General features: G+C 41.6%; 1 protein-coding gene across 1 annotated transcript in view; it reads right to left on the bottom strand.

Annotated features, from left to right (window-relative positions):
* UBE2G1 (ubiquitin conjugating enzyme E2 G1) overlaps positions 1–14,282 on the bottom strand; it is a 113,464-nt gene that overhangs the window by 22,917 nt on the left and 76,265 nt on the right. The window contains exon 2 of the mRNA XM_053570339.1: positions 10,328–10,430. Coding sequence (XP_053426314.1) covers positions 10,328–10,430 — 103 coding nt within the window. The remainder of the gene's footprint in view (positions 1–10,327; positions 10,431–14,282) is intronic.

Raw genomic sequence — 14,282 nt, 5'->3', positions numbered from 1 at the left:
CAGCCTGAGCAAGAGCAAGACTCCTATCTCTACTAAAAATAAAAAAATAAGCTGGATGTTGTACCAGGTGCTTGTAGTCCCAGCTACATGGGAACCTAAGGCAGGAAGATTGCTTGAGCCCAGGAGTTTGAGGTTGCTATAAGCTATAATGATATGCTAGCACTCTAGCCTGGCAACAGAGTGAGACTCTATCTCAAAAAAAATAAAAATAACAAAGAAAGAAAAAACCTTATGCATATTTTGTCACTTTTTGTCTGAGAGGATAATGGTGCTTCCATTCACAAATGCATTTTTTTTTTTTTTTGCGGTTTTTGGCCGGGGCTGGGCTTGAACCCACCACCTCCGGCATATGGGGCCAGCGCCCTACTCCTTGAGCCACAGGCACCGCCCCATGAATACATTTATTAATTTCCTCATTTAACAAATATTTATGTGACACTTGTGTTCATCACTAGGAGTATAGCAATGAACAAAATCTCAAGAAGCATACTGATATATTCTAGTGGCTTTCCAGACTACCACTACCCAGGAGAACTTGCAACATTGAAGATGTTCTTTATTGGGGCGGCGCCTGTGGCTCAGTCAGTAAGGCGCCAGCCCCGTATACCGAGGGTGGCGGGTTCAAACCCGGCCCCGGCTGAACTGCAACCAAAAAATAGCTGGGCGTTGTGGCAGGCGCCTGTAGTCCCAGCTACTCGGGAAGCTGAGGCAAGAAAATCGCTGGAGCCCAGGAGTTGGAGGTTGCTGTGAGCTGTATGATGCCATGGCACTCTACCGAGGGCCATAAAGTGAGACTCTGTCTCTACAAAAAAAAAAAAAGATGATGTTCTTTATTTGTGCTGTTCAATCATATAGGTGCCAGCCACTTGAAATATGGCTAGTACAACTAAGGAACTGAATTTGGGGGGGAGGGGACAGAGTCTCACTATGTTGCCCTAAGTAGAGTACCATGATGTCACAGCTCACAGCAACCTCAAACTCTTGGGCTTAAGTGATTCTCTTGCCTCAGCCTCCCAAGTAGCTGGGACAACAGGCGCCCACCACAAGGCCCAGTTATTTTTTTGTTGTTGTTGTCATTGTTGTTTAGCAGGCCCGGGCCGGGTTCGAACCCAGTGGCCCTGGTCCATGTGGCTGGCACTCTAGCCACTGAGCTACAGGCGCTGAGCCAGGTCACTACCATTTAATTAGGAGCCATTCTGGAAGATCTGTCAAAAAAAAACAATGTTTTGTGTACATTAACTATAACTAAAGAAGTTAACATAGCCTTAAGGAACAAAAATGACTAAATCCTTGTCTTGTAGACTTGGTACTAAAGAAAGGTTGTGTTTCCTCCGGTAGAAACAGCAGTCTCCCTTTGTCTTCTGATCATCATTTAGTACTCAGCTTACATGTTACCTCCAGAAAAATTGTATTTACCTAAAAATCTAAACTAGCTATTAGATCACCTATCGCGTTGACTTCTTTTAATTTTTGAACTGCAACAGCACTTTGAACATCTGATTCAAGACCTAGAGCAAGTCATATGAGACTTTGGTTGTTTCAAATCAGTGAGAAATGAAATCAGAGACAAAAGAAAAGAGGTAGATGGTTAACACTAAACACTTCTGAATACTTATAAAGCCCACACGATTCAAAATATAGACAGCCACTGATTTTTTTTTTTTTGACACAGTCTCACTATGCTGCCCTCAGTAGAGTGTGGTGGCATCACAGCTCACAGCAACCTCCAACTCTTGGGCTTAAGCGATTCTCTTGCCTCAGCCTCCCAAGCAGCTCGGACTAAAGATGCCCACTACAATGCACAGCTATTTTTTTTGTTGTAGTTGTCATTGTTGTTTAGCAGGCCCAAGCTGGGTTTGAACCTGCTAGTCCCAGTGTGTGTGGCTGGCGCCCTAACCACTAAGCTATGGACACCGAGCCAAAGCCATTGATCTTGATAATACAATTTTGGTAAAGGCAATAGGGAAAAGACTGCAAAGGATTAAAGAATGGGGTGGCAGGCAGCACCTGTAGCTCAGTGGGTAGAGCGCTAGCCACATACACTGAGGCTGGTAGGTTCGAGCCTGGCCTGAGCCTGCTAAACAATGAAAACTACAACCAAAAAATAACTGGGCATTGTGGCGAGTGCCTGTAGTCCCAGCTACTCAGGAGGCTGAGGCAAGAGAACTGCTTAAGCCCAAGAGTTGGAGGCTGCTGTGAGCTGCGAAACCATAACACTCTACTGAGAGTGACATAGTAAGACCCTGTCTCAAAAAAAAGATACACAAGAATGGGCTGGTGAAGTATAAGCATAATGAACAGAACAATTTGTATAAAAAGACTAACAGTTAAGAAAAATGATTAACTAGATAGAGACATAGTACAAAGGAAGGACTTTAAAGGGGGGGGGCTGTAATTTGTTTACAAGAATATGGGGAAATGTTGGCAGAAAAACTACCACAGGAAAAAAAATAATAATAAAAATAACTAAGAAATTAGAAGTGGAAAGAAAATGCCTTAACATTTTTCTTTTTTTTTTTTTGTAGAGACAGAGTCTCACTTTATGGCCCTTGCTAAAGTGCCGTGGCATCACACAGCTCACAGCAACCTCCAGCTCCTGGGCTTAAGCGATTCTCTTGCCTCAGCCTCCTGAGTAGCTGGGACTACAGGAGCCCGCCATAGCACCCGGCTATTTTTTTGTTGCAGTTTGGCCGGGGCTGGGTTTGAACCCGCCACCCTCGGCAAATGGGGCCGGCGCCCTACTCACTGAGCCACAGGCGCTGCCCAACATCTTTTCTTTTCCCACAAGAAGAAAAATAGATTGACTGTAGTAAGGATATCTAGGGATAGAAAAGAAAAACAATGAACAGATTTTATACCTGCTCTTAGGGCCTTGCTCTTCATAATTTATGAAGTTATATAGTATTAATATGAAGAGTTGAAGGAAACAGATTAAAATGGCTGTTGTGAAGACATTACATTGATAAAAGATAATCTACCTTTTCAGCCTATGTTACTTCAACTGTGTAAGTTAGTGTCAAAAGTCATCTTAGGACACATTAATTACGTGGACTAGTCTTGGAAAGGGGGTTATAAAAGCATTTAATGAACCACTAGCCAGTTTTTTTGTTGTTGTTATTTACAAAAATAGAACGGAAAACATGGAGTTTATTACAAGTAGTTTCAGTTGCATAATCTATGTATGTGTCTCCCTTCACTCTTGTTAGGTTGTGCATGATGTAAAACATTTCTGATTAAGACCGGGGGAGGTGGCTCAGCGCCTGTAGCTCAGTGAATAGGGCCCCAGCCCAGGCCTGCTAAACAACAATGACAACTGCAACAAAAAAATAGCTAGGCGTTGTGGCTGGCACCTGTAGTCCCAACTACTTAGGAGGCTGAGGCAAGAGAATCGCTTAAGCTCAAGAGTTTAAGATTGCTGTAAGCTGTGATGCATGGCACTCTATACCGAGGGGGACATAGTGAGATTCTATCTAAAAAAAACAAAAAGACCAGGCGAAGTGGCTCATGCCTGTAACGCTAGCACTCTGGGAGGCTGACTCGGGTGGATTGCTTGAGCTCAGAAGTTCAAGACCAGCCTGACCAAGAGTGAAACCCTGTCTCTACTTTAAAAAAAAAAAATTGGAAAACTAGCTGGGCATCAAGGCATATGCCTGTACTCCCAGCTACTTGGAGGCTGAGACAAGAGGACTGCTCAAGCCCAAGAGTATGAGGTTTGCTGTGAGCTGTGTGTGATGCCATGGCACTCTACCCTGGGTGACAGAGTAAGACTCTGTCTCAAAAAAAAAAAAACAAATTGTGATTAAGAAGGCGTTTTCTGTTTGTTGCCCAGGCTAGAGTGCAATGGCATAGGCCTAGTTCATAGCAACCTCAAACTCCTAGGTTCAAATGATCCTCTTGCCCTCAGTCTCCCAAGTAGCTGGGACTACAGGACACCTGGCTCATTTTTTCTGTTTTTAGTAGAGACAGGGTCTTGCTCTTGCTCAGGCTCATTTCAAACTCCTGAGCTCAAAGAATCCACCCACCTCCGTCTCCCAAAACGCTAGGTTTACGGGCATGAGCTACCAGGCCTGGCCAACTTTTTCCTATTATAGATAACAGAATACTGAATATTTTGAACATTCCCTAGGCATAGGGTTTTTATACTAAAAAGAAACTGCTAAAAACAAATTTAAGTAATTATTCAAAACGAACGAAACTAACAAAAGTGATGGAGTTAGGAAGCTCAACAAATGCAGTCCACAAAACTGATGTTTTCAAATACTACACAATAAATGACATAATACTGTCACTGATCATTCAATTTCTAAGCAATGCAGACATTAGGTTCATTCCCTCCAGAATTTCATTACAGAACATATGACTTATACTTCTGTGTCTTAAACAGAACTATAGAAGAATTTTTGAGATTATAATAGAACTTTGCAACTGTAAAAGAATGTTAGTAAGGAGTTTTAGTTACCTGATTGTTCATTTTCTATATCCACCAAAGGAAAGGCAACAGTACAAATACATATATATAATCTACAATTCCCAAACTTTTCACACCATTGCCAGTGGTCCAAAGAAAGCATACACCTCAAACAAACAAGCCAATGGTAATGAAAGAAAAGGAGAGTTAGAGATAAAAGAAGGTCATTTGGGTCGGGGGAGGTGGCTCATGCCTGTTATCCCAGCACTTTGAGAGGCCGATTGCTTGGTGTGGCAGGCGCCTGTAGTTTCAGCTACTTGGAAGGCTGAGGCAAGAGAATCACTTAAGCCCAAGAGTTTGAGGTTGCTGTGAGCTACGACACCACAGCACTCTACCCAGGTAGACAAAGTGAAACTATCTCAAAAAAAAAAAAAAAAAAAGTTAATACTCTCTGAAGCAATATTTGTGGCGACCATCAGTCTCAAAGTTAACACTTGAATATACCAGTTATTGATTACATAGTATAAAGTATGGAGTGCCCTCTAGTGACTAAACAAGGGCTAATAATGGCATCATGAAATGCCACACTAGCTTTTCACAAAATTTTGGCACAGTATTATTTCCATGATCTAATTAGTAAAGTGATGAATTAATCACTTAAATTTTGTGTGCTATTAAAGACCATACTTAGTTATTTTCAGCCCTGTAATTTTCCTAGCTATTCACTTCCGACAGTACTCCTCAAACAACTCCAAGATGGCCTCTCCTTTCTCCACTTTACTGAAATAACTATTAACTTCCTAACTGTTAAGTCAACAGGTACTTCTTAAGCATTCTATTAGGTACTTGTTTCTTTTATTTTTCCTTTTTTTTTTTTTTTTTTTGTTTAAGACAGAGTCTCATTTTGTCACCCTCAGTAAAGTACCATGGCATCATCACAGCTCACAGCAACCTCAAACTCCTGGGCCAATGAGATCCTCTTACCTCAGTTTTCTATTTTAGTAGAGACAGGGTCTCACTCTTGCTCAGGCTGGTCTTGAACTCCTGAGCTCAAGCAATCCACCTGCTTCAGCCTCCCAGAGCCACCTCATCTGACCCTTAATTTTTTTTTTTTTTTGTAGAGACAGAGTCTCACTCCATGGCCCTCGGTAGAGTGCCGTGGCCTCACACAGCTCACAGCAACCTCAAACTCCTGGGCTTAAGGCGATTCTCTTGCCTCAGCCTCCCGAGTAGCTGGGACTACAGGCACCCGCCACAACGCCCGGCTATTTTTTGGTTGCAGTTTGGCCGGGGCCGGGTTTGAACCCGCCATCCTCGGCATATGGGGCCAGCGCCCCACCGACTGAGCCACAGGCGCCACCTGGCCCTTAATTCTTGATAGCATTTAAAAAGGCTTACTTCTATAAAACCTTTCTTCTCATTTTCCTTGCACCTTCTTAGCTTTTTCCCTTTGCCTTTCTCAGGGTCCTGCACTAGGCAAGTGTGCTCTCTGTTCTGTGAGCAAAGGCTCTGACCTTGGCCAGGCTCAGTGGCTCACGCCTGTAATCCTAGCACTCTGGGAAGCCAAAGAAGGTTGATTGCCTGTGCTCACCGGTTCCAGACCAGCCTGAGCAAGAGCGAGACTCTGTCTCTAAAAATAGCCCAGCTTTGTGGTGGGGGCCTATAGTTCCAGCTACTAGGGAGGCTGAGGCAACAGAATTGCTTGAGCCCAAGAGTTTGAGGTTGCTGTGAGCTGTGACACTAGAGCACTCTAAAGAGGGCAATAAGCAAGACTCAATCTCAAAAAGGGGGGGGGGCTGTGATCTTAGAAGGCACAGTGAGGAAGTGGCCATTAGTTGTCTCATTAGCAAGGATATATCTAGAACAGCTGCCACAAACGCTTCTGTTATTCATAGCCATGGGCTACACATTTAACATGTATGGTGAAGCCCACAAATGGGTTTTTGTTTGTGGAAGAATGGCTTGTTAATCAGAACAATGAGCATTAAAAAGTGGTTTTCTTTGGTGAAGCAGTACATGATTGTATATGATACACAATTGTATATCACTTCACAACAGGGATACATTCTGAGAATGCTTCATTAGGCAATTTCATCCTTCTGCAAACTGTATACTTACCAAAGGTAGAAGAGTATAGCCTACCATACACCTATTCTATATGGTATAGCCTATTGCTCCTAAACTATGATGCCATATAGCATGTTGTTATACTTAACACTGTAGGCAAATGTTACACACTGGTAAGGATTTGTGTATCTAAACATAAAAATGGGATAATAAAACTACAGTATAAAAGATTTCAAAGTGGCACACCTATACAGGAGGGCAGCTACTATGAATGGAGCTTGTGGGACTGGAAGTTGCTCTGGGGTGATTTGGTGAATAAGTGGTGAATAAATGTGAAGGCCTAGGACATCAATGTACACTACTTCTAGACTTCATAAACATTGCCTGCATTACATTAAATTTATATAAAAATATTTTGTTTTCAGTCTGAATCGGGAACAATTCCCTGGACTTTTCAGTTATTTATGTAATAAATTCTCTTTTGTGCTTAAAAAAAAAGAAGAAGAAGAAAAAAAATATTTTGTTTTCAAATTAACCTTAGCTTACTGTAACCTTTTTACTTTACGAAGTTTTAATTTTATAATCTTTCTCTTTTACAATAACATTTAGCTTAAAATGTGAACAATTTTATAGCTGTAAAAATAATATTTTTCTTTATATCCTTATACTATATGTATTAAGATTGTTCTATATTTTAAACTTTTAAATTTACCTTGTAAACTTTGTTTCGTAAAAACTAAGATACAAACACACACATTAGTCTAGGCCTACATGTGAGTTAGGATCATTAATTTAACCAGCTTCAGTTTCTATATCTTGCTACTCCAGAAGGTCTTCAAAGGCAGTAACATACATGGAGCTGTCATCTCCTATGATAATAATGCCTTCTTTGGAATACCTCCTAAAGCTGTTTTATAGCTAAGACATACATATACATACATACATACACACACACACACACACACACACACACATATATACATCTCACACACATAAAAGTAGTACACTCTAAAACAACAGAAAGCACAGTAAACATATAGACCAGTAACAATCACTTATTGTCATTACCAAGTGCTATGTCTGATTGCACGTGTTATATTTCATAGGGCTGGCAGCACAAGCTTATCTAAGCATCGTCCAACATACACAACTGTGCTCTGATAATTACAACAGCTACCACATCACTAGTTGACAGGAATTTTCCAGCTGCATTATAATTTTACAAGACCACTATCACGTATGTGGTCTATTAGGGGCCAAAATGTCATTATGTAATACATGACTGTATATATGAACCAGACTGTATATATGAACCAGTTAATACTAATATTTAAAGACATGTGTCATGACTGCATTTTAAAAAGTGTAAAAATTCAGTGAGGCCCACAGAGTTGAAGCTCAAGCCTGGATTCCTAACTAATGCTCCATACAGTTATCAATTTAGGAGAATTTCTCTTGTTATCTTGTGCCTACTGTAAAGGTAACCAGATTCTGTCACTGGAATGTCCCTCTGTCTCCCTTGAGGAGGTGTTATTGAAAAAAACTGTTAGAACAGACCAGAAAATCATTAGGCTCATAGACCAGGTTGTATGCATGATTTTGTGTGCAAACTTTGTTTAAAAATTTGTTTTCCAATAACACTAAGGTTGTGAGGAAGTACTTCCAAGGTAGCTTTCTTTTCTTTTTTTTTTTTTTTAGAGACAGAGACTCACTTTATTGCCCTTGGTAGAGTGCTGCGGCATCACAGCTCACCACAACCTCCAACTCCTGGGCTTAGGCAATTCTCTTGCCTCAGTCTCCCAAATAGCTGGGACTCACAGGCACCCTCCACAACGCCCAGCTATTTTTTTGTTGCAGTTTGGCTGGGGCCGGGTTCGAACCTAGCACCCTCGGTATATGGGGCTGGCGCCCTACCCACTGAGCCACAGGCGCCACCCCCAAGGTAGTTTTCAGTAGCTACTGTTAGCTACTAAAGGGCTCTAATGTGGAATGACTGGGTTCAGTTATCTCAGTTCATAAAACTTACTAATGCAAACATACCACCAGGAAATACATCAGTAAAACTTGATTGGCAACAGTTATTACAAAGTGTAATTACTTGGTTAGACCATAAAAAGCACAAACATCCATACTGTGGCTCATTTCCTTTTTATTTTTTTTTTAGAGACAGAGTCTCACTTAGTCGCCCTTAGAGAGCTGTGGCGTCACAGCTCACAGCAACCTCCAGCTCTTGGGATTAGGCCATTCTCTTGCCTCAGCCTCCCAAGTAGCTGGGACTATAGGTGTCCACCACATGCTCGGCTATTTTTTTGTTGCAGTTTGGCTGGGGCTAGGTTTGAACCTGCCACCCTCGGTATATGGGGCCGTGCCCTACTCACTGAGCCATAGGCACCGCCCAACTGTGGCTCATTTTTATATGCCTCAGTCTACCCTGGAATAGAAGCAACTAAATAAATTTTCTTCCACCTGCTGTTGTGAGGGAGAAAAAAATCTATCTTAGTAAACCTTAAAAAGCTGCTTGCCTATCACACCACCTCTCCTCCAAAAATTGTGATGCCTCCAAATCCTTGCTCACTTCATGCCATTGAGGATCAAAGCTGACTAAGTATAGGAAACTCAGATCTAGATCTCTCCCTGTCACTGAGGTATGGCTTTGAGAAGGTCACTTCGTTTTTCATCCCAATACTTCGACTTCTATAAAAAGCATGGAAACTGTACCAGTCACCAGCATCAGGAAATCTTAAAAATCAGTAAGTACTAGTAAATTTAAGTTAACCTTCAAACACTCAGAGCAGAAAATAAGACTGGTCTCTTTTTCTAGTACTCTTTGATACCACCACATTGTTGTCTTTAAATTATTGGTTCAACAATTGGTAGTCAGTTAATACCCTAACAATAACTTTAATAAACTAGGGCGAAGTGACCATTACTTTGTTTTAGGGTCACAACACCTTGACTCTGATCAATATTCTGTAAGTTTTCTCTAGCCTTAAGACACTGATGTATCTATATGTTCTATACGATGGTGTCCCAGAAAAATGTAATCCTATGCTTTAATAAATCAATCAAAGAATAAGCTCTTTCTCCTAAAAACTATGACACTCCCAATGAGGGTTAAGGCATAGTTAAGGACAAGCGAAGAACAGAAGAAAAACATTTTAATAAGAAATTTCTCTTCCCTCCCCTATTCCTGACAAAATTAATCTTCTAATTTCCAAAATACAAGTTAGAAATAAATTATATGTATATAACCTCACCAGAAAGACTGCTTTTCTATAATAAACTTATTCTAGGTACAGAGAATATGTGAATTTGTAAAACTATAGTAAGTATATTTATTTATTTATTTATTATTATTATTATTTTTTGAGACAAAGTTTCACTCTGTCGCTCTGGGTAGAGTAGTGTGGCATCATCATAGCCCAAAGCAACTTCAAACTCTTGGGCTCCAGTCATCTTCTTATCTCAGCCTCCCAGGCAGCTGGGACTACAGGTGTACTTCACCCTGCCCAGCTTGGTTTTTCTATCATTAATAACAATGAGGTTTCACTCTCGCTCAGGCTGGTCTGGAACTCCTGAGCTCAAGCGATCCACCCACTTCAGCCTCCCAGAGTGGTAGGATTACAGGCATGAGCCACCACACCCAGCCAGCCTATAGTAAGTATATTTTAAAAGAGAACTTTAAGCAGAACACAAAAATCCTAAACATAATCAAATTCAGTACAAATGATGCTGAACACTGCCATTTCATGTGCTCCTTAAAAAATCATTTCATTTCTGTTTGCCAAATGGTTTTAATTCCAATTAATTAAAAGAGCTCCACTTTGAAGATGTCAGTTCCATTATACTTACTAAAGTGTATCTGGAGGACCAATAATAAGGACTTCCCATCGGTAGAGGTCATTGTCATCTATTAAACCTGCTGAAAAGCCTTCCACTGGATTTTTGTTGAGTTCTGTAAAAAAGAAGAGTTTGATCAGCATTTTTAAGCGTATCATTTTCACCCAACAGATAAACTAATTATAGAACTTGAGCATAGATATCATAAGATCTAAACCATTACAAGGATATACTTTTCTAGGTAAAATGCTACCTGATGGCCAAAACATTTCCATTTCTATAGCATAAGGAAGCCATAGGTCAAGCAAACTATCCAGAAGACCAACTGTACTGCCTTCATACCGTTGTGTCCAGCCAGGCTCTTACCATTCTAGACAGCCCTACAGAGATCTTTTAAGAGAGCTGGTTAAAATGCAGATATCCAGGCCCATAACTCAGATATTCTGGTTCAGAAAGAACTATAATCAAATCAAGAATACTAATTCTTATGCTGTGGACTTTAGGATATACTTTCAGAAATAACTTTTCATTGGAGTTTACTGAGCTTAACTTTCATTTATATTGACATCTGTATATCTATTTTACATGTTTCCTATAGTCAAGGGTCAGTCTACAGCTGTTGTTCTTACATGGTCCATCAGACTCCCAGCAGAAGGATCGCAGAGGCCCCATCTGTTCTACCTGTGTGTGTTGACCCTTCTGCCAGCCACAGCTTCCAGCACACAGAAGTAGCTAATGAAAACTTGCAAGGGCCTACAAGAAATGGCTGTGGTATTTTGTCAGGTTTTCTCTTCTAGAGAGAGTGTTCTGATACAGAGAAAGGAAGACCAGAGTGGGGGACAAGAATAGAGGCAAGAGACTAGTGAGATGGGGGCGGAAACAGCCCAAAGAGATCTTAGGGAGCAGGTAAGGAGGCGTTCAAAACCTGAACAGTTTCTAGAGATATATAGGGTTTAATAAAATTGTCAAATGTTTTACCTACCAGAGGAGCTGAACATTGATTGGCTCAAGTTGGAAAATGGATACAAAGAACAGGCAAGAAGGGAGTGTGACTGAAAGGATATACTCTGAACAGGTAGGCAATTCTCATATGACACCTGCCATCATACTCAAAAAGCTCCGTCTGATGATGAAAATAAGTATAACAGGGCGGCGCCTGTGGCTCAGTCGGTAGGGCGCCGGCCCCATATACCGAGGGTGGTGGGTTCAAACCCGGCCCCGGCCAAACTGCAACAAAAAAATAGCCGGGCATTGTGGTGGGCGCCTGTAGTTCCAGCTACTCGGGAGGCTGAGGCAAGAGAATCGCTTAAGCCCAGGAGTTGGAGGTTGCTGTGAGCCGTGTGAGGCCACGGCACTCTACCGAGGGCCATAAAGTGAGACTCTGTCTCTACAAAAAAAAAAAAAAGAAAATTAAGTATAACATAACTCAAGAGTGCTATAGAAGACTGAGCAAAGTATGTCTGTAATTGAGAAGATACTTTTTTTGGGGGGGGGGGGGCGGAGACAGACCCTCAAGCCCTGGGTAGAGTGGTGCTGGGGCATCACAGCTCACAGCAAACTCCAACTCCTGGGCTTAAGCTATTCTTTTTTTTTTTGCAGTTTAGGCTGGGGCCAGGCTTGAACCTGCCACCCCCGGTATATGGGGCCAGCGCCCCACTTCTTGAGCCACAGGCACCGCCCAGGCTTAAGCTATTCTTTTGCCTCAGCCTCCCAAGTGGCTGGGACTACAGGCGCCCACCACAACTATTTTTTGGTTGTAGTTGTCATTGTTGTTTGGCAGGCCGGAGCTGGATTCCAACCCACCAGCTCTGGTGTATGTGGCTGGTGCCTTAGCCCCTTGAGCTACAGGCACCAAGCAGAGAAGATAATTTTTTTTTTTTTTTGTAGAGACAGAGTCTCACTTTATGGCCCTCGGTAGAGTGCCGTGGCCTCACACAGCTCACAGCAACCTCCAACTCCTGGGCTTAGGCGATTCTCTTGCCTCAGCCTCCTGAGTAGCTGGGACTACAGGCGCCCGCCACAACGCCCGGCTATTTTTTTGGTTGCAGTTTGGCCGGGGCCGGGTTTGAACCCACCACCCTCAGTATATGGGGCTGGTACCTTACCGACTGAGCCACAGGCGCCGCCCAGAAGATAATTTTTTTGAGCAATCAGAGATGGTACCATTTCAACAATTAAGATTTAATACCCTAACACACCAGCAAAACATGGAGAAAGCCAAAGTGAATGTTTATATGTAAACATCAAAAATTTTACTCAAAATTTGAGGGGAGTTTTTTTATAGGTCTAATATTTTTACCGACTAGGCAAAATAGACTTTAGTACTACTTTAGTACTATTTTATAGTACTATAAAACAAAATTCAAAACATAAGAAATTTATTTTTACTTTTTCTTTTTTTTTTTTTGGCTGGGGCTGGGTTTGAACCCACCACTTCCGGCATATGGGACCAGCGCCCTACTCCTTGAGCCACAGGCGCTGCCCTATTTTTACTTTTTCTATAAGAGACAACAAGGTCTCACTATGTCACCCAGGCACTATTATAGCTCACTGTAACCTCTGCCAGCTCAGCGCCCCAGATAGATAGGACTACAAGCATATGCTAGTACACCACCTAATTTTTAATTTTATTTTATATAGAGACAGTATGTTGCTATGTTGCCCAGGCTGGTCTCAAACCCCGAGTCTGGGCAGCACCTGTAGGTCAGTGGGTAGGACACCGGCCATATACACTGAGGCTGAACCCCAGGTTTAACATGGCCTGGGCTAGCTAAAACAACAACTGCAACCAAAAAATAGCTGGGTATTGTGGCGGCCCCCTGTAGTCCCAGCTACTTGGGAGGCTGAGGCAAGAGAATAGCTTAAGCCCAAGAGTTTGAGGTTGCTGTTGCCTGTGACGCCACAGCACCATACCCAGGGCAACAGCTTGAGACTCTTGTCTCAAAATAAATAAAATAAAATAAAATAAACTTTTGCTCATTTTTTCCATGTTTTTCTTCTATAGGCTTGAGTGTGTCCTTTGTTATTCCACATCAGTAATGCAAAAGTTATACTGAAGAATGTCGTACATCTCACATTTGAACATCTTTTGCAGCTACTGTGGATTCTCTTAGGACTAAATGTGTCAATACCTAGCGGTTTAATCAAACCTACAATGGCAGACCATTACCATACCTCATGAATGCTTCCTTCAAAGTCAAGTTCTATCCTCTTCCATGAGGTCTCTTCTAAATAATTTATCAAACAATGTTCTTTTGACATCTGCTAAATTCCTACTAATTAATTATACTTTTAGCCTGTACTCCCAACATGGCACTTAACTATCATCAGCTCTTGATACCCAGAGAAGCAAAAAGTCAAGAAAAGAATGTTTAGTAAATGCTCCAACAATAGTACAGAAATCTAGGGAAACACAAAAGAAGGACACAAAACATAATCATAAAAAGTCAGCAAAGGCTTCTAAAAAGAAAAGAAATAAGACAAAGAATTGGGAGGGCTGACTGAAGGAGGACTGGTTAATTAGTACGAACAAAAAAGTTTGATAGACAAGATAAAACCTAGTGTTTGCTAGATTAGTAGGGTAACTCTAGTTTATAAGAATATATTGGCCAGGCTCGGTGGCTCACGACTATAATCCCAGCACTCTGGGAGGCTGAGGCTGGAAGAATGCCTGAGCTCATGGGTTTAAGACCAGCCTGAGCTAGAGTGAGACCTCATCTCTAAAAACAGCCAGACATTGTAGCAGCCACATGTAGTCCTAGCTACTTGGGAGGTTGAGGCAAGAGAATCACTTGACCCCAAGAGTTTGAGGTTGTGGTGAGCTATAACACTATGGCATTCTACCCTGGGCAACAAAATGAGATTTTGCCTCAAAAACAAATAAACAAACAAAAAGAATATATTGTATATTTCAAGCACAAAAGACAAATATTTACAGTAATAGATATCCCAATTATACGGATTTGAT

The sequence above is a fragment of the Nycticebus coucang genome, chromosome 18, assembly GCF_027406575.1.
Source record: "Nycticebus coucang isolate mNycCou1 chromosome 18, mNycCou1.pri, whole genome shotgun sequence".
NCBI classification, from domain to species: Eukaryota; Metazoa; Chordata; class Mammalia; order Primates; family Lorisidae; genus Nycticebus; species Nycticebus coucang.
The sequence above is the reverse complement of the archived record's forward strand: the minus strand, read 5'-3'. Positions and strand labels throughout refer to the sequence as shown.